The following is a 26,378-nucleotide window of genomic DNA, read 5'->3' as shown; positions in this document are numbered from 1 at the left end:
TTTGCTATTTTTTTTTTCGTTAGTCTCACCAATAAGAAGCTCTACCTTATTTCTTAATGCCTCTCAAGTTCAAAAGTATTTTACATGGACACAGTTAAATTCAACAGTGAAACTTGATGCCAATGGTTTTTTAGCGCAGCAGACCACTGGACCTCCAAGTATTTCCTGCAAAAAAAACCTTAATTAAAATGCAAATTTTTCCTGTAATATTGAATTACCAAGAATGCATAATGAGTCTGATCTATTAGATTAAAGTTCAACGTAGAATCATTGGTTCATTTAAACTTCAACCATAAATTACTCTGCTCCAGAATACTTAGTAGAACCTTTCCCTAAATGATTTCAAACAAATAAATTATTACAGTCATTTTTTTTTTAAATTTGTCATTCATCACCATTGCTAACTGCTAACGTGAGAACTACACTTTCATAAATAATGCTTCCACAACTGTCAGAAATAAAATATTTTATTGCAAAAATACTTCAACTGATCTCAACAATTGATTAAGCATTCAAAAAAAAATACTTTTACCTACTTACATCCAAATGTAGAGTTTTTGATTAATACCATCCATGGTTACAACTCAATACATTCTTCAAAATCAACGTCATAAAATGGCTATAAATGCAAACATAAGTACATTATTATACAAATTGAAGATATGGTAATTAATATCTTAATCATCATTGCATTGCATGCATTTAAATAGTGAGAAAAAAGGTTTAATATACATATATTTTACTGATGCTTCATTTCTATGAACTGGTACAACTAAAAAATGGATACTTAACTTGAGTAATAAAACGTGTAGTGCTTACGACTTGACCACATTGATATTTTTTTATGTATCATTCGACAATAAGTACTGAGATACTTCATAAACGTATCGTACACGTTTCGTCATAAAACGGAATAATTATTGTTTACAGCTCCAGGGTAAAGAGATAAAAAATTTTTTTTGTGTCTTTGTTGATTTAACGCATAATTGTGTCATATAACCATAAAGAAAAATACCTTGAGAGGTTGAGCAAAAAAAAAATGGAGAGTGAAAATTTACTGCAATCAATTTAAAAATCAAATGTTTATTAAATAATAATTGCCTGGAATAAAATTATTACTATCAATTGCACAAATTAAGAATAAATATTACAAACTTTTTTTTTTCATACGTATTAGCATCAATTACAAGGCTTATAAGCTACTTATAATGCTGATGGATTCAACAAAAAAAGGTGATGTAATTAAAATGAATAAATTTCAAATAGGAAAAGGTTTTTTTATTTGGTTATATTTTGATAGATTAATTTATAATATACCAAAATTGTCTGACTGATATGATCAAAAACAAGTATGCAGATTGATCATCGATACCTTTAATCGATATCTACACAGGTAAAGACAGGTTTAACTTCTTCAGTGTTTCATCCTCAATGCTCTGTTTGTTGAACTCGTTTTACTGAAATCCCTTTCGCGACATATAATACATCCAGAGTGAGATACATATCAACTAACAGTTTTTTTACGATGGAAAACAAGTTTTCACAATCAAGTCGACTTATATACAGACAGCGCCGCAACAATCTCTCGATATTTCAAGATTTATCGTTTGATTAATTAATCAGACTATAAGACAGCAGGACGACATTTGTGATATAAATATTTCGGTCAGTAGGTAAAGACAATAATGATAAAAAGCCTTTGAGGATTAAATTCAATTATTATATTCATCTTTGATAATTGATAAATAATCGTAATATTCAGTGGTTATCGTTGATATATTTTTCCTTTTCTTTTTATGAAAAAATAGTTGATGATGTCAGTCAACGGCGTGTCGCCTGAAGAAGATAACGCAGCTTGACCGTATTGCTGCAAATTCAATTACACGTTGCTAATGCCAAAGCGTCCGACGTTGTACAGCCGTAACACGCCCACGGCGTTCTTTAAATCTTTCTTCTTCTCTCACTACATCTTCAGAGAGAGTTCCATTCTTTGACCGAGCGGACACGCGACCCCATGCAAACGTGAGAGACCCAGGCGGAGCTCAACCTAGACTCATTCATCGTGAGAAATAGACTCGGGGCACATATTAATTTTACTAGTACAAGATGTTACTTTGAACGAAAAGTTTTCATAATGATCAACAATAATTACTCGACATGGTTTATCTGATTTTAAAATGTTTAAACAGGATTTAACTGTCAAGTAATATTTCACTTATTTTATTTCTAAAAAAATAAATAATAATATTTATTTAAAAGTGGGTTGATAGTTTGTATGGATTATTTTTAGCATGAATGAGAATTTTAAGGTGTCAAAATGGTATTAAGTGATTCTATCATGGTTGATTGACTTGAAATGAAACAAGTTTGATAAAATAATCGTAATGATAATTATTACATCCGTAAATATATTTTTGTACCTAAAAACATAGAAATAACGGATTCAAGTTTATTTCTCGGATTAATAAACAATCACTTTCGAGAGTAATTATTTCCGTTTTAATCATCAAAAAAATAATCAATAATGATGTTTAGTGATTTGATTATAAATTTATTGAAAATATTAGTTATCAAGGAAACATGAATTGAATTTGTGTCACATTCATTTTTTCTCAATACCGGTTATTGTTTCTTCCCTTCTATCCTCTTTTTATCGTCTTCAGTATAAAAACAATTTCCAATAATTATTGACTCTCTCGAAAGTATATAACCCATAGCCTAGAGCATCAAATAAATTTTGCCAATCAAAAATTGTCATAAAACTTTAATAATTCATGTCTTAAAAGAATATTAAATTTAAATTAATTATTGTTTTATTATTTTAAAATATTCTATGATTTTTATTAAGCAATTTATTGAAAGTACACTCAAAGAATAATGCTGCTGAAAAAAAAATATTCTTTCCAACTTTCTAGATTATGTAGCTCCTTAATCAGCACTTGAAAATTTTCCATTTAACTCTTGGATCAGTGAAGATTTTTTTCTCAGTAACTGCCGACGCGACCTCGTGGTACTATCGAATTCGATCGATCGTGATCGAGAAGGCGAGGCATAACAAAGCCTGCTGGTACCTGTTAAGCATTTCCAGTATCAACACAGCCCCATCACTGCTGCTTGTTATACTTCTTGCACTACATTAAATCCTAGGAAAAATGTTTACTAATAAGCAATGCAAGTTCGCTATTTCGTAGTGGTTTATTTCCAAACTGGCCATCGATATCAGATTCTCTAAAGTTTAAGGCTATTCTCATGGCTCATGATCGAGAGAAGGTGATACGAAATAGAAATATATATAAATGTATCTTTAATTGGGACGTGAAGGAGTCTTGAATCACGAACTCAAGTTAAACTGCGACAGATTCAATTGTAATAATATGAGATTGGATTTTATTAAGTTCTATGACTTCGTGTCTATCTATAGAGGCTTTTATTTATCTCAAGTGAAGGGGCTTCAATTGATCAAAGTACAAAATCAAAAGTCAACAATTGCCCTCTTGCTAATATGATTTATGTTTGACTACACTGTTCTGCTTCTCCTTGTTGTTCTTTCTGCAATATAATCACTTTATTATTATTTTATATGCAGCAATAATCAATATTTTATGATCCTTTATTGTTATTACACAACCTGGGGGATTATAAAAGACCAGATAAAAATTTTAGCACAATCAACTTGTGTTGAAATAATCAGCAAACTCATTAGCATCAGTGACGTCGCATTTGTTATGTATTCTTCCTGTAAATATAACGTGAGGAACTTGTCGATTCTGTAATTATAGTTTGGTCAATTCACTCTTCCTGAGTCAAGAGGGGCAACTTCTTGAAGGGAACCTCCTACTCTTACACTGCTTGGCTATCATTAAGATCATCACGATGCTCCCAATGAGTATCTCTCACCATGCGCGAATCAGTGAGAGTAATTGTGGCCAACTGCACACCCAGAGTCCATGCTTCAACTTGTTGATGCTTCATGACCTAGAGGTTTGAAAAAGAATTTTTTAAAAAGTCATGACGTTGATTCCCAATGATGAACGTACCCTGCTGTTATTTCTGCCTATGGTCCTTAGTCTTACGCTTGCTATCAAAAGAATATCTGTGCGAGCAAATTTATTTTGCACATGATAAATTGATGAAATGAGGATGAGCTAAAAGAGAAGCATCAATCTGAGAAGTATGCAAAGATTCTTCACAAGTCAACTGGGAATGATGATTGGTTATCGAATATATAATATATAACGGTGCTTTTATGCATTTATTTTTATCAAGGTTTGAAGGCATTTCATTGAATTGCGAAGAAAGATGATAAAGTATATTTTAATTAAGAAATAATAGGATTAACATTCAAGTCCTTGCAATAATTTGATTATTAAGCTTTTTGATAAGTATAATTATTTCATGATGTGAATAATTACAATTTATTTAATTACTATCATTAGTTTAAATGATAAGTGATTATTAAAGCTAAAGAAAATCCTATGAGTATTGATCATATTACATAAATAAAATTAATTACATAATTTTTTTCTTATAAGTTGCAACAGGAAAATACTTTTATTGTCTTATAAATATAATACAATACTATTTCATAACTTATTAATAAAAAAAATATTTATTATAATAATAATAAGAATTTCTCAATTATTATCATATTTCATATTTACATATTATGTCATTAATAGATCCATTGTAAAAATAATATTTTTTAAATGCATTCAATTAAATTATTCATCAATTAATATTGCTTGCAGCCCATAAAAAGTATTTAATAATAATATTTATTAAATTTATTTTATTGAATCCTGAGTCATGCATTTCATTTAAAATTAATTGAATAACAATGTCAGGATTTTTAATTTACCATCAATATTTATTGGATAAATTTTTCTGGAAAATTTTAATGAAGTATTATTACGACTAAATCATCCACTTGCTGTACTTAAAAAACAATTCTTTTTAACTAGCACCTATTTATCCTTGAAAGTATAGGTGTGCAATAAGTTACATGAGAAGTGAAAATATCCAAGGATTGATAGAGAACTCTATGACCCAGTGACACAACACAAACTGGGCGTCAGATGTTTCTCGTTACACCTTGGAGGATTGAATAGTTGGATTCCTTGAATTATAAAAGGAGGAAATTTCTTGGATAATTTTACCCAAGACCCAAAGGCTATAGATTACAGTAGTGAACATATCTCAATCATCCGTCATGATTCCCACGTTACCAATTATTTTTCAATCTGTCTTTCTCCATTTCCAGCGTCCGCTCGGTATTCCCAATGAATGTCGAATGCATATATATCAATTCATAGGTTTTTGCAAATGACCACTCAGACTTTCTCATTTACTTCCATGCAATTAATTTGCCAACATTTCCCGTATGTACGAGAGTATAATAATATCGCATTTGCGTTTTCTCATTCGACGTTTTGTAGCATCAGGAGGAAAGTTAAAACTTGATTAGCAATTGAATCTTCTAAATAAATATCACTTGGAATTGTTGATATTTTTCTGTTTTAATTTATTGTTAATTAATATGGAAAATATTTGATAAATAAATAAATATAATCATTGGGTGATGAAAAAAATTCCAATGATTTTCACTTCTATATTGCATTCCAACATCAAATAAATACATAGTAGTGATAAAAAATACTTGTCTTACTTCGACCCGCCTACATTCGCGACGTACCTATCAGTTGTGTGATTTTTTCAAAGCACTCCTGACACCGGAAATCATTCGTATCAATTCAATAATTTCCCCCTGCTGATCTCACGGACTTGCTGCCACTTGTCTTGGGTTCCAGGTGCACCGGCTGATAGCATAATATGCCTGATTAGCAGTCTCTTCCGCATGTCAAGTAAATTTAGTGAACCGGAAGTTGTTGAAAATTTAACCGGCTGATAGCTCTAAATAACAGACTATTAAATTTATTTTACATATTTTTAAATGAAGTAGAATAAATTGTTGGCATTTTTTCTGGCTTTAGACAATTGAAGAAGGGTTTTTTTATGTCGACAAAAGATAGTGATTAAGTGAACCTACGCTGTTATTCACCATAAATTGTTATTCTTTTATTAGAAGACCAGACTTTGCGATAGTTGTCCAGTTAAATTAAACGGACACACGTCTTTAGATTGGTTGCAAGACTTACGAGAGTAACATTCTTGCTGTCGATACCTGTTTTGTACAGTCACCAAACGCAAATATGCATGCGTGAGAGAGCTGCAAGTCGATTATTCAAAAGTAAGAGAAAACTAGCCCATGCCTTTTCGTCCTACAGATATTGGATTGTTTGTGTCGATTTTGATTGAGAAAAAATGCTGATTCATTCATTTTGTATAGTAATAATATAGATTAAAATGGTAGCGTTTAAGTGACAGACGAGGTGATATGAGAATTGTGTGGGCATCGATTGGGAGAATGATTATAAAGTTTAGTTGGCGAAAAGAACAAGATAAAAAACATTTCACTGATACTGATGAAGAAAATTAATGAAACATAAATTAATAATTTAAACACCTCTGAAAAAGGCAATTATAATTAATTTATGTTTTTTAAAAAAAAAAAAAACAATCACTCGTCTTAGTATCTCATAAAGTAGGTTACTTGCCTGTTTTCACCGCGCAAACCGATTTCATCGAGCGCCACCGTGTTGTGTTCTTGTATATATACCAAAGAAGAAGCGGAACGGTTAACGGCGTCTGGAAGCCACGGATCACAATAAACCCGTGAGCATTAACCGTCTCCGCCTCTCTGCCAGTGCATTTACTCTTTCCAGCCCTAAACGAGCATCATTAGAAACACGCTGAGGCATCACGAGGTCTCTATGCAGAAAGACCCGCCTAGTACACTCTCCTCCACGAGGACGAAGAAGTCGACGACGTCTCGACCCGGATCCCATCAGCGAATCACGAACTCGAGGCTGCGTCACTCGTCGTCGTGATCGTTGCTCAAAGGTTAGAACTGTGGACACGATGAGCTCGCTACGATTTACATGAATTTACATTCTGGCAATGACTTCCGTGGTACCTACTGCTGCTATTGATCATCAACAGTTGAATCCACGAATGACTTCAGGATGAAAGAGAGTCTTGATCATCACCTTTCTTTATACTTGATGTCGTGTAACCCTCATCACAAAACGATGATACGGTGACCCACTGTAGCAAAAAGCAGAGAAATGACTGCACGTGGGAACGAGAAGAATCTCAACGTGACTCAAGGACTCATGGCTTTGTTTTGACGTTGACATGGAATTTCTTTCAAGCTAAACATGGAGATAACGAGTCTGTTGTTTTCAATACAGACTTAGAAACGATTTCTATTTTTATGGCATTTCCCATACATTAAACATACTTTAAAAATACCTCTTTCTATTAATTATTTTTAAAATATTCTCTGCTCAACAATCAACATAATCATGAATGCCATACAGAGTTTTGTTTGTTCAATTTTAATTCATTTATTTTCTAACAATTTTAGTGGACCTGAATTGGAATAGTGAGAAAGATAATTACGATTATATAATATATATTCGCAGAGTTTGATCAATAAAAAGAAAAAGGGGTTTACAAAAAAAGAAGTATTTCGCAGACTATCGATTATACAAACAAGAATACATATAAATCCCATAGCGTGTGCCAAAGGCCCCTGAACTAAATCTACATGTCTAGATGAAGGTGCTAGTTAACCGCACCTTTTTCACGAGCTTGGACACGATTTTAGGTTCTCAGACTTGAGTTTAGGTAAATAATCTAACGATCAAACTGGGAATTGAGCAATATATCTTTTGTTCGACATGTTTCTAGATCAACCAGCTTGTAATGTTTAAGTGTAATAACATCATTACCATTTAAGAACAAACATTACCATGAAAAGACTTATTTTCACAATTTTATTACCATCTAATTGAAATTTCCATTGAATATACACTTTAATCTTAATTACAACAAAATGGCTGATATTTAAACGTAAATTACTATAAAAGTTGCGGCATAAAACTCGACTGCGTCATAAATTGAGCAACTAATCTCGACTTTTTTTCATGTTCAAGGACGTAGTAATCATTAAACTATCATATTTTTTTTCATCCCAGACTATTCATTTCTCTCAATAAGTTGCTGAGTACTGAATGACTTATAAAGCTATGGTTCATGGACCAGTGACTTTATCAAGAATCATTGACCGTGTCAGTGTGGCAAAACACGTGGATCTAGCGCACCACGTTTTACACTACGAATCGGATCGTTGCATTTAGATCCTTACATTTAATTATCCTTCACTGACAATTGAATTGAAGATATTTTGTTTTAACTCTCCAAACAAACTTATCAGATTTTTTGCATCCTCAAAACTTTCATCGATTGTTAGTTATAAAATTAATAATCATTCTTCTGTCTACTTATCAACTAGTTATTTTCACTCCATTTTTTCATCAATTAAGATCTTTATCAATTAATTTTTTTTTTTCTTTAAATTTCTTTCATCATTAAACAATTTACCAATGAAAAAAAAAGCTGCTAATAATTTTTTTTATTGTCTGAAAGGAGTGTTTAGAATGAGATAAAGTTGATTGAATATAAAAAAAAAAGAGATGATTGTTCTTGATTGAAATATATATTCAGTTTCACATCTATAACGATTATGTGGTGTCTTATGAGAAAAAGTTAGAAATAGTGTATTATTAACACTCCCCTATCACATCATATTATGATAAAGACATTTTTACGACTTATAATACAGGACGAAATTGAGTATAGAAAAGGATCGATAAAATCGGCTCCTTAGAATGTAGCAGTTTATATGTTGCTGGGCAGGGATATTTCAGACACTTAGTACTCTTTCGCTCCACCAAACGCGTGTATTTTCCTAGTTTTTATCATCGAAAGAATTTCACTGAGGCGCGAAAGTAGATTTTTATCGGCGTGACCAATCGTGCGAAAGCAATATTTATCGTCGCGAACAATCGGATCGTCGTCTTTATAGACCGGGAAGCTTACATGGGATTTGATAGCAGCAAAAAGAATAAATAAAATATAATAACACCTATAGTAGTACTACTTGAACACATATCGAGGCCTGTAGATCGGTCTTTCCATCGATCCCGATCTCTACGACCTGGAAGGTCGAGTAGAAGACACTCAGAATCCTGTCTCTTCCGGTCTCTCATTGAAATGCTTTATATGCAAAATACATTAACGGGCGTTCTTGTATACTCAAGATCTGCTTAGGTTCCATGACGGTACAGTATTTACGCGCGAAAGTAGAAGGCGAGAGATAAGTTCTTATCGTCCTGATCCATCGTGTCGGGCACGCTCGACCTCCGCCCGGTTTTATGGTTTGTCCATGGGAAATGGCAAAGACCAGCCAGGAATCACCTCGTAACAAGACGACCTTTGAACACTTAGTCTCCACAAGAGCCGACGTTGTTTTATGTAAATTGAACATGTGATTTCTGGACCATTCGCAACTTGTTTTTATTTTTCCACTGATCACTGCTCTCACTTCCGATCTCAACGTCCTTTATTCAAGTTCGTTACCTCTCATCGATCGTACAAACGCCCACTCTGATAGCTGTTTCAATTTATTTATTATTCTTTCATCTTGTCTGCTGCAGCTTTCATTCACAATTCAATTCGCATTTGTCTTTAAGCTTATTTTCAATGCTGCTGCCACCAGCAACCTGCTACTTGCATTATCGAGTTAAACGTTCGCCATTGAGATCTATAATTGGAAGCTATTACTTTCAATTCTCTGTTTCCTCCTTCTTCCGGTGAAGTTTCCATCAATCACTTTTGAACTAGACGTCTATTTTATTCCAGAATTTTGCACTTTCTCACTGGCATGTCAGTAGTTGGTGTTGAAGATGATGTCTATAGAACTATCATTAGAAAAATTTCTTCCGCACTCAATGTTCATTCTGTTCATTTGGCTACAAATTGAACAACATTCTCACCATATTATCGATCACTCGAACTTTAACACCTCTCACGTCTGAATAGTCATTTCGTTGTGACAGATTTTGATTGCATACTTTCTCGCTTTTAATATTTCTTGATTTTAAATTCACATATGAACGTCACTTGTCATTTTGCAAAAATACTCTATGCATTTCCTTCGACTTGAAATTATCAAGAATTTCCTATATTCCATTTTGTATATTGCTCGTAAAATTTTACTGAATATTCAAATGTGTCTTTCATAAGTATTGGCTTTCCAATAAAAATCAAACACAAGTTATAAACATTTCTGTAATAAATAGAAAATATCTATTATTAGTTTTTTATTCATTAAAAGAAAAAAATCCCCCAGAGAATGCAAGATTCATAAAATTTTATGATGAGTAAATATGACTGTTTATTTAATCAATTCTTGTTATTAAATCATACAACTTCGTATGCTAATACTTCATTTTGGTAATAAAATTTTACAATATCTAATCGTCATTCAAAAAATAATCCACTAGTCAACGTAGTAATTAGTAGATAAAAAGTTGATATAAAATGTCAAATATATTAAGATCTCATTGGAGGAAATTTCAAATGACAATGAAGCAGTAAAATTTATGATACTTTTCTCTGTAAGTTTATTATCTGTGTACTCTTATAAAATAAAATAATGAACGTCAAATGAGAGCATCATTAAAGTCAAACACGTCTAGTCAACATGACGACATAGAAGAACAGTTAAATCGAGAGCAACAAGGCGTGGTCTTGGTGGCTCCTTTCCCTTACTGCATTTGAGATCCATGGAATTGTGCAACTCCATTGCCTCTTTCTCTTTCTTTCTGATATACTCTGGGTGATAATTTTTTTCCTTAATTTACCAATACCCTCAGATCGCAAATCAGATTCAGATGAGGGTATCGGTGAGTCTCCCACGCGAAACGAGTGGATAAAATGAACGATATATTCTTATAAGACCTCACTTATTTTCTTTCTTTAATGTTGCAGATTTTCTGAGGTAAAAAAAATCCAAGGCGTGGCTCGATTTATCAAAATTTACATTCGAATATGCATAATATTCAATCATTAACATGACAAGTGAATAGATTTTTTTTATCTGGCCCTAGATCTGGCTCGATTGGAGAAATTCTTGTGCAATAAATATATTTCTCACTTTGTGGTAAAACGTCGAAGCAAAAGATCACAACCTCTCTCCCACGCAACGATGGTCCTGTGTACTCTTGCTCTAACCCATTTAGCTGATTACTGGAACCATTGGACATGTTTATGCTGGCGAATGTGCCAGTTACCGCGACTTGGTAAGGCTCATTCTGGTGGAACGAATCTTGTCTTCCGAAAGGGTTGACAAGTTAAAAATTTAACAACATTACACATCGCTCACGCGCAACTTTCACGCGATACAATAGTCATTTAGTAGTGCGGCACCTTGGTTAAAACTTCAACTCTGCATCTCAAGTCCACCACAACTTCAATAAACAAGTGTGGGTGGCTTTTTCCTTATCATTTGTGATTATATTCCTAGTACATTGCGTGAATTAGTTTTCTAGTATTACTTACAAATAACTGCTATACCTGAAAGCTAAGCCAACTTCTTAGACTGCTTAGGCAAGTTTTGTTTGAATTTGCGCGACAGAAATAATCCTGTTGCTGCCTTTCGCGATTAATTATTGCGCAACCTGATCCACTGGTTTGGACTACGACTTTTAGACAGATATATGGAGCGATTGGTTAAAGAAATCGGTTGTTTTTTTTCATCAGTTCTGTCAATTTACAATTAATATGAGCTTTTGCTCATTAAATACAGACTATTCTACTTTCCGAAAAGATTTATAGAAATTAATTATTTTAATTAGTAGGATTGGTATAATTACATGTAAAATTTATAAAAATAGTAAGTTGTGTAAAGTAATTTTTTTTTTATTTAGTATTCATAATGAGCGAATAAAACTTAGCGCACTTCTTAATAAATGTAACTTTTTTTATATTTGGACAATTTTGGGGCTGAAATAGATTTTTCCTCTCTACTCCAAACGTACGTTAAATATTTTTATGATAAAATAATGATATATTGGAGATGTGGAATATGAAAATTTGCAACTTCTACGCTAATGATGCTACGGGGTTGAACAAGGACTCAAATAAAAGATCTCGACGAGAGGAAAAAAGTCAATATAGTAAAAATAATTTTTGGACCATAATTAATGCTAAAATTGAAGCAAGTTCCTGTTTTACCCCATTTTAGAAGTGAAGTAATGGATTTTTTAAATGTTTGACCCGATTCCGCATTTCTAGGCATCGAGACGAAGAGAATGAGTGGTCAAACTTGAAAATCGGACAACTTTGATTTTTCGACCCCAAAAAATGGCAAGTGGTACCCCTTTCCATTTTTTTAGGCCAAAAAATAAAAGTACTCCGATTTTGATGATTGAGGGCTCATTCTCTTCGTTTTGATGCATAGAAATGCGGAATCGTGGCACAGCCCGGAAAAATTCACTTTAACACCCTTAAAAAGGGGTAAAACTAGTTACAAATTAAGATTCATCATCCCCTTGACTTTGAACCCTTATAACTCATGAACAGAACGTCCAATAACTGTTTTTAGGGACGTTTTGAAATCCTCACAATCTAAGCTAAAGATGTATATCCATAAAAAATGTATAAAAAATTTCTTTCACCCTTAAAATCGCTAAAATATTAAAAAAAATCACATTTTTTGGGAGTTTGCCAACTATTTTGGCCATTTTGAGGGTGAAATAATTTTTTTGAACGATTTTCATGGATATGTATCTTTAGCTTAGATTCTGAAGTTTCTAAACAGTCCTTAAAAATCATTATTCAAAGACTTGTATAAAAGTTATCGAGGTCCAAAGTCAAGTGAGGGTCAGAAAATCATCTACTTTTGAACTTTGGACCTCGATAACTTTTATACAAGTCATCGAATAATGATTTTTAAGGACTGTTTAGAAACTTCAGAATCTAAGCTAAAGATACATATCCATGAAAATCGTTCAAAAAAATTATTTCACCCTCAAAATGGCCAAAATAGTTGGCAAACTCCCAAAAAATGTGATTTTTTTTAATATTTTAGCGATTTTAAGGGGGAAAGAAATTTTTTATACATTTTTTATGGATATACATCTTTAGCTTAGATTGTGAGGATTTCAAAACGTCCCTAAAAACAGTTATTGGACGTTCTGTTCATGAGTTATAAGGGTTCAAAGTCAAGGGGATGATGAATCTTAATTTGTAACTAGTTTTACCCCTTTTTAAGGGTGTTAAAGTGAATTTTTCCGGGCTGTGCCACGATTCCGCATTTCTATGCATCAAAACGAAGAGAATGAGCCCTCAATCATCAAAATCGGAGTACTTTTATTTTTTGGCCTAAAAAAATGGAAAGGGGTACCACTTGCCATTTTTTGGGGTCGAAAAATCAAAGTTGTCCGATTTTCAAGTTTGACCACTCATTCTCTTCGTCTCGATGCCTAGAAATGCGGAATCGGGTCAAACATTTAAAAAATCCATTACTTCACTTCTAAAATGGGGTAAAACAGGAACTTGCTTCAATTTTAGCATTAATTATGCTCCAAAACTGGGGAACTTTCGAGAAACAAAATTTTTTATACGGGTTACTACTTAATTCCACATTAAAATAATTAATGAGATCAATAGCTTTAAAACATGACTCATAAAATTGAAAATAAAAAATTATTACTCAGTTAAACTCTAATCATTTCTGATCAGAAATAAACATTCTCTTCATCCTCCAATCCCGATATTGTAAGCTTCTTATTCTTATTTTTCCCTCTCATAAACTAGTATACCCACAATCATATCTTATTGTCCAGTCATCTATTATGATCAGTCCACATATAATTATATAATACACTAGAACCCAATCAACAAAAAAAACCTCCATGCACCTGTGATGATCAGATCTCAATGTTGAGGGCCCGGAAGGTAGGGCGGAGACATTATATTCTCCCTGTGGAGTGTGTGGGTGGGCCACTCCTCGTCGCAAGTTACGCATGAATCGCGACACATATATTAGCACACTTATTCTTCTATTGCTATAAATTCTATGACCAGAACATACTGATTTTAATCGATATCACGTTGGCATCGAAAGTAAAATAGAGACAAGAATAATTCCGGCATATTCATTATCCTCTATATTGTCAAAGGAATTTATGCGATTCTTATTAATGATTTTTATTCCACACTGGAATGAAGACTATTTCTGCACGTGCCCAGGCATGTGAATTGCATAAGTGGTATAATACTCACCGAGGTAATGTTTGCCAGGCTGAAGATATTTCGTTGAAAGTGTCACGTTATCTCGTTGTGAGCACCTCGTTCATACTCCTTCCCCAGAGCTTGGAATTATTTATACCCTTGAATCCTCGTTTATTACACCATGGCAACTTGGTCCGTAATATAATGCGGATCGTAATAAAAGAGTAATCCTAGTGAATCTGGTGGTGGTTTAATGAAACAAAAATATTACATGATAACTCATTGAAAAAACATCATAAAACGCACTTTTCTCTTTAATATTTGCTCAAGATTAAATTAAATTTGACTATAAATCAGTCGACTGGATGTGCGGTTTTTTAATCCACGAGTCAAGTAGTCAACAGAGATATAATATGATTTTATTGGAGGATAGTGTGCGAGTGTAAATAATCAAGAACAGATTCCAGCTAAAGACACACTCAATGGCTGTTTTATAGTTTTCAAAGCCAAGTAAATGAACGCCTGACGCCTGAATGCTAGTCCTACAAGTCGTTTTATATTCAAACTCTAAAGAAAACGATCTCGTATTTCCATCTTCACTGTAGACCGTACTTTGCAGACTGGTTTCTGTCTGTCATGTTTGCTTTTTAATTAGAATCAACTTAAAATAACTCTCGAATAAGAATCACCATTTTTTCTACACTGAAAATTATATATTAACAGATATAATGACATTTTGAAATGCATCGCGAGTGAAATAACATTTTTTCTTTAAAACCAGAAGGAATTTCTTTACTTTATTTCAAGTTACCTTATTATTTTTATATCTTCAAATTTATCACAAAAATTCATGGAAGAAAATAATGGGAAATTCGTTATCTTAGAACAGCTGGGTATTTTTGTTTAAAAAGATGAGTAATAAATTAAAAAAACATTTTATATTCCCTCTGTCTGTGTGGTCTTTTGCATTGGGATAAAGGGAATTCCGCTGGGAATTTAGTAACCATAATTTCACATAAATATTGAAGAATCTGGTGGCCATGGTGGGAAGATGATCAATGTCGCAATGGTTACATGAAAAGGGTTGTAAAACGCCCTTGACTGCAAACATGTATTATACAAAATCTTGACCCAAGCGAGGGTCGTGTTGTCGACAATCATTTATCTCTGATGGACTCTGATAATTTTTGCATCCATTATGATCGTCAATTAATTGCAGGTCCGTTAAGGATATTTATTATTATACCAACGTGCAACTCATGCAAGTCTATACGGCAGCATAATGTACAAGTAGCTTAACTGCATATGAGCGTCTGGATCTGATGAATGAATATTGGATGCTCATTGCTGTAATCATATTCTGAACTGTCTGTGATCTTGATGTCTCATGCTTCTGCACAGACAAATCGATCGCAAAATTAGCAACCGAGTTTCAATTTAATGTATTCTCTTCACGTTTATTACAAGACCTTCTATCAGTATATACTGCTGGAATTTCAAAAACACCAGAACGTAGCCCTGGATAATCTATACTTTTTCCAACGGATGTTCGTAATGTCAAAGCCGAATTCCGCATCATCAGGGTGTCCCTTGACTACGTGACTTGACAGTCAATGGTTTTGTTCAAAATGAAACTGTTTTTTATTGGTATTTATATTTTATTTTTTGTTAACACAACTGTGGGGTCATTTAATTTTGTTGAAGTGAAAAAATAGAATATTTAAAAATTTATTAAACTTTACATGATTTTAAATCAATTGAAGAGAATGATTCAAATGAAGTAATGATAAGGAAATATTTGTCAAAATATAAAAAAAAATTAAGACTCAAAACAAAAAAAAAAAAAGGCAAATTTGAAAATACTTTTGATTAAAAAATTTTTTCACACTCTGTAATTGAATATTTATCAAATAATACAAGCAATATTTATGAGTACGATGTAAAAAATGTTGAAGACAAGATATAAATGACTATCGCATGCTGGTCATGAATGCCCTGCCGAGCGAGCAAGTGCAGACTTGATTGTAGAAGGGTATAAGCAATGATCGAGAGACATGCCTCAAGATCACGCGGCTGTGAGAGCGATCATCGATATCTCGAGTACTTATTACCACAGGCACCATGAGCTGCGTTCCATCGAGGGCGAACGTTCTCCTCTCGTGTCGCTGCGATGTGCCAGTCGTATCAATTTGCACGAGAGCTTCCCTACAGCTTTTGCTTTCATGCGTGAGACACCCGACGACGTCGGCAGCACCAAAAGCTTGGATAAAATAAGACTACATGCACGCAATTACGATGGAGAAGTCCTGGAGAAGAGTACTCGAGTGAATATAAGTATTCTAAGAAGTCTCGTGAACACAAGAGCTGCCTAAGATTGAGAAGAGAAGGGAAAGAAAAATAATCATGAAATAAAAGAACCTTAAACAGACGAGTGAACAGTGAGAACAACGTTACAACGTCTTAATTAATTATTATAGACGTGAATTTACAGCGTGTGAATAGGATAAAATTACTGCGGATCTTTTCTTTGATCATCAACATAAAGGTTTTGTATTATCCATGATATTGCTTACAAGACTGTTTAGCACAAAAGTTTAAAAATTCTCCAGAAATAATCATTATTTTTTCAACTCATCTGATTGTAAACTATCAAGTAATGACATGAATTGAAATAAAATAACGGCAAAAGCTTTAATAAAATATTCTAAAGCACTATACCTATTGAGTTTCCCTTTGATTGCATGCAACAGGTGTGTGTCTATGTCAGTGATGAAAAAAAAGATGTCTTAAAGTTGGCGGCTTTGCTGCTTTTATAGCTTCGTAACTCACAATCTCGCGGATCCAGTGTATGGCCTCAGGCATGGATACGATTAAGGCGCGAACAGTGTGTCTTGTATATAAGGCCAAGTAGAAACTCGATCCCAAGTCGATATCTCAACGTTATATTGAAGCTAGTATATATGTTGTATGCAATTCGAACATAAATGTAGACACTGTACTGTAATACCTTGCAATAACATTGGGATAAACTGAAATTTGAAACTCCGTCTGAGATTAGAAAGGAAAAGATTCTTTTACTGTTACAGAATCATGCGAAATGTTTGCATACTTGGTATTATCCTTCATTAAAAATTCCTTTTTATAAATAACTTTGTTAATAACACTTATTCCATTTCATCCATTCTTTTAATTGATTAAATAAAAAATATTTTCAAGAAAATTAATTTTATTGCAATCAATTAATACTTTTTAAACTTTAACATTGAAAAAATCAAATATCAAATAATTACTCTTTAATTGTGATAAAAAAAAGCAGTCCATTCAGGATAAAATAAAAGTGAATGTAAAATCATTTCCTGTTATTAAATATAAATTTCCACTTCTTGTTGCAGGTGACATCGAAGACTGTTTGGTTGCACCTGTCGCTCAAGGCCAATTTACGCCACTTCCGGAAGCTTTATGTTGGGCAATTTTGGAGTTAACATCACAAAGACAGGCAGCCACACTCGATACACTTCGTTCAGCACTGAGAAATGCTTTTCCAACGATGCAACGACCAAGTCGTGAACTTGTTTACGATGCTCTAGCAAAACTTATGCAAGAACGAAAGATATATCACACGTCTCAAGGCTACTTTGTCGTGACTCCAGAGACTAAAAGACTTAGACGAGATTCTAGTGGTTCCAGAAGGAATTCTCGTGAAGTTGGAAGTTGTCGAGGACAAGGTGGGATGCTGATGAGTAACGACGAAGCTATGGCTCTCGTCCACGGTGAGATGCTCACCCTCAGGGACGGAAATGTGACGCATCAAGCTGTGCAGACAAATTTAGCCGATGTTATTTGTGGAGGTAAATTCCAGAGTTTTTTTCCAAACATTCTAATCATTTTTTTTCGTTCTCAGTCGAGTGGAGAACCTTAATAAAAATATTTCACTCACGATAGCTGAATGTTTTCTGAGAAAAGCCAACAAATTTGCACTTTGGATTCAGTTTGCTAGCAACAGAGATTATTTATCTCTACAAAAACAACTAAGAAACTTTGATGAAACTTTCTCACTATTATTTATTATTTTTTACCTCTTCAATGTTTTCGCATTACTTATAGTAGTCAGAGAGATTATTTTCTACACACGATAAAGTTGAAAATGTGATGCTTGCTTTGTCGAGTTGCTTTGGCTTTAATTGACAACTCAAAAAATAAAACAACTATAAAAAATGGTTATTCATGGCGATAAAAAAATTTGAGATTTAAAATTAGATGGTAATAATTAATTTTATTTGAAGAATATTCAAGCAAAGATATTTTTGAATAAGGAACCATACAAGCAAAGTAGAAAGAAGCTCGTTTATGTTGTTGTCGTCCTTGAAAAGTCTACATGTTGTCTGGAGTCTTGGATCTTCGATCGTTTTACGAAAAATGATCTTTAATGAATCCAGTTTCCTTCGAGGTTTCAGAGTGTATTTAGAAGTTAAAATATCCAACGTTGAATAAAAATGTTGATAACAATAGCGAGAACAATACAAACTCGAGTACAAAGAAACAAGGTCGACAACCTTAAACAAATGTTTCTCAAAGCAATTTTGTCATTTCTAGTGTAGAAATTCACGTAGGTCAACTTGGAACGTGCATCTTCCTCTGATACCGCTTCTAACGGTGTTCGTTTTCCAATAACACGTATTTGTTGTTGAAAAAAATGTGTAATAATATAATAAACAAGAGGATCGCTCTTATCCGCGTCATCTAAAGGCACAAATATCTGAGATCTAGAGTAAATAATCACGAACAATTGAGACAGTTGAAAAGTTTAATGGAAGACATGGTGAAGATACGCGATAGCATGATGGAACGATTTGCATGTCGTTGGCATCAAGGTATCTGAACGCGCGCCTGAAAAAACGGGACATGAACACGCGATCGGCTTACGTCTATGTTCACATTACATTCATAAGAGCCAGGGTGGGATTTCTTGTTTTTTTCGTCAAAATCCTATGCTCTCATGTCTTGATATACCACGAAAACGTTTAGTCCAACGATATATATTAGCTATTGGTCACGACATTGTCTACCGTTACTTGTCTGTTGAAAATCAGCGGTCAAAGATCAACAACTACCACGTACACTATTTCTTTTATGTTTGTCATTTTGTATATTTTCTTTGTACACAAATATCAATTCATAAAACACAAATGTCAATGTTCCTTGTGAGAAAACCTTATTCTAATCACATTTTCAATCTCTGTCATTAAATCATTGCTGTTCAATGATTCAAGTATTTCAAGCTATTCTCTTGATCCTTACCATCATTTATTTTACTCTGGATGAATAAAATTATTGAACAAGTCTTACGGGATGACACCTTTTCTATTGTTTGGCTGTATCTAGGTTGAGAAAAGGGGACTAGTAAAAATAATTATTTTTTACAGTTAAAAAAAATATATGTCATCATAATTTATTTTGTATTAAATTACTTTGTAATTGAGATTTTTTGCTACAAAAAATAATCATCCAAGACTATTCTGATTAATGTAAGAAAACAAGTAGCGTCTGAGTGGAATTTAGTAGCACGAATGTGGAATTTAAATGCTGCTTAATGTAAATAGATAAAAATAAAATAATTATAATGATATATAAATCTGATGTGCTTTTATACGAGAATTTTTAGCATTCATTTATCGCATATAATTTATCACTTACAGAAGATATTCTAGCTAATGTAATTAGCAAAATTTTAATAGCAGAAATGCTAACAACATTCATAAGATATTCTTATTAAAATAGTATGAAAGATGACTTACATAAAAAACTGCTATAATTAAAATGTTAAACATATGTAAATGATTATAATTATCATAGACAAAATGTATGATGAATAATTTATGAATAAATTTTTCAGGGAATCCAAATGACAAAATTCTTTTCGCACGATGTCGATCGGTACCAGGTCGCTTGGAGAGAAGGCATTCTTTGAGACTCTGGGGTTCTGCCAGAAGGCTTCACAGGAGCGGAAGTTCTCGATCTTTGCCACGAAGGCCAGAAAGAAGTGACACTTCATCCAGCGCCGAGTATGCCAGCACAGACAGCGCGCCTCACAGTCCCACTAGTGAGTTTTTGTTGGGGAACGGTTTGCTTGGTGATGGGTGATTGATTGGGCAAACTAAAAATCTCAAATTTTCATCTTTCATTAACACAAAGCTTTTTCTTGATATTTGATTATTTTCATACATGTTTATAAATCAAATTGTGCGATGCTTCATAGTCACCCTTAGCTAGCAATCCATTCCTCGATCCTTTATAAAAAGATCTAGAAAATTACACTCGTTCTCAAAGGCCTCTCGGGCATATTTTCAGAGAAGATAGGCTTACTATCAAGGCTGTTTCGGCGAAGCAGTAGGAGAAAGGGAACTCCCTTAATGGGTACTTTCAGTGCTCAGTATCCGCCTACTGAGTGGTTCAATCCCAGAGTTGTTCATCTTCACAGCGTGGCAACGCAAACGAGAGCCATCAGCCCATCGGTCAGTTCCTCTGATATTAAAATGTTGCATTTTTAATCCATTAAAGCCTGAAGGCAAAAAACTGCCAGTTTTAATAACAATTATATGTATTCTCACCATTTTTCTATTCTCCCAGATTCTAATTAAAAAAATAACAATGTTTATCCACTAGACTTTTAATAATGCATTAGACTTCTACGAATTTTGTTTACAATTTAATTAAGGTGAGAAGAACATGTACAATCTGTGAAAAAAGATCTCCAGTAATTAATTCAGCTTTAATGGATAAGACAGTAGGAAAAAAGCTTTATTTATTAACTGTTTTGCTTTTTCTGCAGATGATGGAAGGTTTAGACCAATCACAGGCCAGTTTCCAAGTTTGGGACGATTCGAGTTCAGTTCGTTCTGCAACGTTACCCAGGAGACACAGGCGTCAGCCAAGTGGTGACTCAACAAGTTTGCTGGCTAATTCAACGCCAAGAAGCTCGAGAAGACATCGATCACCTTGTTCTACACTTCCTCGTTCGAAATGTTCAAGCTTAAGTCGATGTACTTCGCGAGCTTCTGTACTACCATCCACGAATCAGGATCCTTATCAAGCTCGAGTACCAGTGCAAAATGGTAAACACTCTAGCAACTCATCACCAAGTAGAAGTGGCGGCAGTTCAGGGTCCGTTAGAGCACCAAATGCAAGTCCAGCAAAGACGGCGACTCTTGGAAGGTCAAGCACTCGACACAGCTCGCGGAGACCCAGTCACGACTCAACTGGTAGCGGCACTAAGTCATCGAATAGTTCTCCACAACACAAGGTTAGATTACCAATTCAAATTATTACTACACTCATGAAGGTTGCGTCTACAAGTTTAATTTTTAACGTAATATTTATATTATCCAACAGGTTCTGCAAAAGACGTCTTCCACACATTCAACACACTTGAGCAGTAAGTCTGTATCTAATGGAAAACTCTCATCTCCGTTAAAGACGTCTGTCAACTCTGCCAAATCATCTCCATTAAAAGTTATTCAGCAAGGAGCATTAACTCCTCTTCAAGAAACACAGAACTCAATAACGCTTCAAGTCTCTACAAACCTAAGTCCTGTCAGTCCTCCACAAGAGCAAAGAGGCATCTCTAGCAGCGTTACTCTAGCTTCAAACGCTTCAAGTACCACCACCATATCAGGCTCTCCAGGAACAAAAATTTATGTTCATCAGAATAACTCTCCAATGCGGTCAGTTATTACCTTTGAAAATGGTACAGCTAAAAATATTATTGAAAAAGAAACTTGTAGCAATAAGGAAAAGGAAGAGATGATAAGTGAAAAGATTCAGAAAGCTATGCTCGAAAAGGAAAAATTAAATTCTAAAACGGATGAGGATAAACTTAAAAAGGTTAATGATGAAGACTGGAAATCGATGAAATTAGAGCGGCCTTCTTCACTTTACACGACAAAAGATACAAAATCTGAATCAGATAAAGAAAATAAACCTAAAATTGAAGAAGAAACTCCGAATAAATTAAAATTAACGAATCGATTGAATAATAGTCAAGCACATTTAATTGATGGATCAACGAATAACATTGATAAAAATTCTCTTGCTTTGTCAAATGATCATTCACTCAATGGATCTTCAATTAAAAATACCAATGATGCCATGAATAATTCTCGAAAACTCAGTCTCTCATTATCCAAAGATGCATTGAGTTTTAGAAATCTCCTTCGTCCAGGTTCTAAAAATAATGTCTCAAATCCACCGTCACCTACAAAACCTTTCGATGGCTTTGGAGGATCATTCAATAATGTTTATATCGAAAACTTAGAGAATGGTAAATCACGACGAGCTCCTCAAGGATCAGAACCGAATTTAGAAAAAACAGTGAGTCGAGGGGATTTGTACTCTTACCCAAGTCTCAGTGACATGCAGGTGCAGTTTACAAGTCTGGCAGCTCAGAAAATACTTAAAGGTTGTCCAATTAATAGCGTTGATACTTTAGTTGAGGTAAATATGGCAGCAGATAAGCCTAATAATCGAGATGTTACCGTACATACAGACTTTGGACTTGTTTAATAGAAAGTAAAAAAATAAAATTAATCAGGAAAAATTATTTATAATAAATTCATCATGTTTATTAACGATTGGATGAATGTAACCAAATTACATGTCGAGTCAACAAAAGCGTAACGAGCTTATTTTGTAGTAAATAGAAGTAAAGAATATTGTTCGATTATTCAAAGAACAGATTCCGAAAAATTAAAAAAAAATATAATCATAAAAGTTAGGCAGCCATTCCAACGAAAAAGTATTCTATAGTCTTTTTATAGTGGCCTGTAATATATTTAGTGGTAAAGTTGATATAATAAACTTATTATAAACGAGAAATAAAAAAACCCCATTTAATTGAGGCGATAATTTTCACTGAGTGTATATCAATCAAATTATAAAATATCAAATGATAGAAATAAAAATATTGGAAATACGTAATTGCCATAAATTGGCTGAGAAAAAATAAAATATTATTGATCGATCATTTTTCATTTCATTTCATTTCGCTCCACTCAAAATAAAACTGTCGATATCTATATACATAATTAGCTCATTAATTCTCTGTAGTCTGGAATAACTCTAAAGCATTTAATATCACCAGAAATTAATCGTAGAGCTTCCTCAAAGTAAACCAAGGTCTATATTGGCTCACTATTTAATTTTATTATCTAACATTACCAGATGATTTGTAAATCATAAAGAATTCATTATTTTTATTAATTTAAAAAGTATTTGTAGCTTTGCATCGCTTTACCGTGTTAAAACGATTTGCTAAAGCAGTTTTTTTTATTGAAATAAATTGATTTATTAACTGATTTATCAATAACGGAAATTTGTTTGAATTAAAAATAAATTGTAGAATTTTATAGCAGAGCCTAATAGAACCTTGCAATAAGTTGAACAATAAAATAATCATGATAACGGTAAAGCGTGTATTATAGAAAGTAAAAAGCCACGAGTATTCATGTTCTATTTTATAACATTCATTAATAACTGATTTGCAATTGGCAAGTTGTTGAATAAACTAATTAATGAATATATTTATCTTCAACCACTGATGTATTTTTTTACTTACATTATTTGAAACTGACAAGTGTTGAATAGTCTTATAAATTAATTATAATATGTTTGTATATTTTACTAAACAATATGAAACAAAAATACAACAAATGAATTATTTTGTAGAAAAATCTTGAATAAACATCTTTGTTTTACCTATAAATTTTTCAATTGTTTCAATAATAATTTTTCTCTAGTTTACTGCTATAAACACTATTTATTTTTTGTATTTGATAATTTTCTAAAATTTATGTAAATATGCTCACTTCAAAATTTTTTCTAGTCTACACAAGTTAATTCTTTCAATTAATTAAGAAACGCACAAAAAAATTTTTTAAGCACAATTGAAACAATCGAATTGATTTAAGAACACAGTTTAGTGGTTAAAGATGAATATTAATTAAGCCGATTAAAATCAAAACAATGTCTCGGCTTAAATGAGACCCGTACGTTGGTAGTGCAATTAAATAAATTCTAAGTGCCAAAACTGTAGAAATTAATCCGATCGCCTTAGCGGCTAATGCATTGAATCTTTTTGTACGAAACAGCGAATTCGTTGCTGCAGCCGCATCTTTATTATTTTGAGAACGATTAATATTAACCACATTAACGAAATACATTTAGTTATATAAATGAATTAAGAAAAAGTTAAACATTAGTTGCTTTGTACATTTATACTATGCGTTAAAATAAACTATAGCCCTTCTACTATCACCAAGACTCACTGTCTTTTCTCTTTATCGTAATGGTTCATTGAACCAGTGTTATTCCTTATTAACTTTTTTGCTAATTTTTTAATCGATTTTGAACATTTAACTAACTTGTAGAATTTTTATGTAAAATCTTATTTGTCGGAAATAAAATATTCATAAAAATATATATTCAAAATTGAAAAAGGTACATGTTGATTACTAAAATAAAGTACAACAGCTTATCATTGCTTTTTTTTATTTAATTATTGTAAAATTAGTTTGATTAAAATTCAATCACCTACAACTAATTAATCAATATGAATTATTTTAATTTAAGTTTCTACCTACTCTTACTTTAGTGATGACTTGAACTACTTGTAATTTATTCCAATGTCGTTCACACCAAACTTCCGATCGGGTTTTATTTACTTTCTCAATTATTATCTTGTTATTTTTAATAATATAACTCTTTTACAACCAATAACGAATCCGGAAGAATCATTTGACTTATATTTAAATTCTATAAATAAGAATAAAAAAAAATGACGTCAATTAATTCAATATGAAATTCCACCGGAGATTAGGTAATAGATAATACTACGAATTGTATGATAAAATTTATAGTACTGTATCAACAGACTTACAACAGTTTTCATGAAACAGACGCAAACGTGGCTCTGGTAATTCCAGTAAAAAAAATTCAGATAAGTCGAACAAATGTATTTTTATTCTATACTACAACTATTTACTTTATTCGATAATCGTATTTTGGTCCTTTAAATAAGGCTTCACTTCCAAATTTTCTCAAACTTCGAAAAACCAAAGACGAGGAAACATTATCATTTGAAATTGTACTAAGTTAGGAACAAAAAAACTCATCTTGTAAATCTGAATTACTCATTATTGGAACCTAACAATCTTAAAGATGCTGACCAAGTTCTTTTTATTTTTATTCATCAGCGTTGGATACTGTCAGGTAAGTGTGAATATATAATTATAAAAAAAAATATAAACGATTATTATTAATTAAACAAATTGCTAATTGAAATAATATTTTAAATCAGATACTAGAAAATGAAGATGCAGTAAAGAGTGATGATGATAAAAATCTGATGATAAATATATCTGAAAAAAATATTGCACATGACAGTTCACAATTAAAAGATACGGGCTTTGATGAACTACAATTACTTATGAAAGGCATGTCAGAATGTTGCTTGACTTCTGCGCAGAACATTAGTGAGCTAGAAAAAAATATTGTAAAACTAGAAGAAATAAATAATGATTCTGCAAAGAATATGAGTAAACTAATGGAAAAAGTCCAGCAATTAGAAAAAGAAAAAGAAGACTACGCAAAGAATGTGAATGAACTAATGAATACTGTTTCAGAACTAGAAACAGCAAAAAGAGAACTTGAAAACGAGATTTCTGAAAACAACCGGTGGATGAATGATTTAGTTCAATATAGTCGAGAATTAGAAAAGAGAGAATGTTCATTCAAAGAATTCCGTACAAGATTAGATAAGGAATACGAACGACAATATAAACTACGCTTAGATTTGGAAAAAACAAAAAAAGAAATGTATGACAAATTTAAAATACTTCGAGATCAACAACTCCAAGTATCTCAGTGTATGAATGATGTTACTTTTGCTGAAGACGAAAATGAAAGAGTAAATGCTAAGAGTGAATATCATTTAGCGGTAGAGGATGAAAAAAATATTCTCTATAAATGTACATCAATATCTGACACAGGAAGAAATTATTTATATAAGTGCCTTCCGTCACTGGATGCTTCTTTTATACCTGATCCAAACACAGAAACCGAAGAATCTTCTGCAGAATAAAAGTTTTTTTTAGTTGATATTACATTTAATAAATGAATAATTT

At 32.7% G+C, this 26,378-nt stretch overlaps 2 protein-coding genes across 3 annotated transcripts in view; both read left to right on the top strand.

Moving 5' to 3' along the window:
* knockout (Stork-head domain-containing protein knockout) overlaps positions 1-23,221 on the top strand; it is a 68,363-nt gene extending 45,142 nt beyond the window's left edge. The window contains exons 4-8 of one of the 2 annotated variants that reach the window (XM_035094696.1): positions 17,595-18,050; positions 20,096-20,302; positions 20,551-20,714; positions 21,032-21,502; positions 21,592-23,221. In XM_035094696.1, the coding sequence (XP_034950587.1) occupies positions 17,595-18,050; positions 20,096-20,302; positions 20,551-20,714; positions 21,032-21,502; positions 21,592-22,761 (2,468 nt within the window). In that variant the 3' untranslated portion in view covers positions 22,762-23,221. Of the gene's footprint in view, positions 1-17,594; positions 18,051-20,095; positions 20,303-20,529; positions 20,715-21,031; positions 21,503-21,591 lie in introns of both variants that reach the window. The other variant, XM_035094694.1, reaches the window with a different exon arrangement.
* Positions 23,222-24,818: 1,597 nt separating this feature from the next.
* Positions 24,819-26,349, top strand: LOC118073920 (M protein, serotype 2.2-like). Its single transcript, XM_035094722.1, has 2 exons — positions 24,819-25,464; positions 25,553-26,349. Exons 1-2 carry the CDS (start codon positions 25,414-25,416, stop codon positions 26,333-26,335), a joined length of 834 nt encoding a protein of 277 aa, XP_034950613.1. The 5' UTR covers positions 24,819-25,413; the 3' UTR covers positions 26,336-26,349.
* Positions 26,350-26,378: the final 29 nt, after the last annotated feature.

The sequence above is a fragment of the Chelonus insularis genome, unplaced genomic scaffold, assembly GCF_013357705.1.
Source record: "Chelonus insularis isolate UGA/USDA-ARS -01 unplaced genomic scaffold, ASM1335770v1 scaffold_714_pilon, whole genome shotgun sequence".
Taxonomy (NCBI): domain Eukaryota; kingdom Metazoa; phylum Arthropoda; class Insecta; order Hymenoptera; family Braconidae; genus Chelonus; species Chelonus insularis.
This window is presented reverse-complemented; position numbering and strand designations above follow the sequence as displayed.

Bases quoted from the DNA above. Each gene is read 5' to 3' on its own strand.
- LOC118073920 (XM_035094722.1), top strand. From the start codon at position 25,414: ATGCTGACCAAGTTCTTTTTATTTTTATTCATCAGCGTTGGATACTGT. The intron at 25,465-25,552 runs GTAAGTGTGAAT...ATTTTAAATCAG, and splicing joins TCAGCGTTGGATACTGTCAG to ATACTAGAAAATGAAGATGC.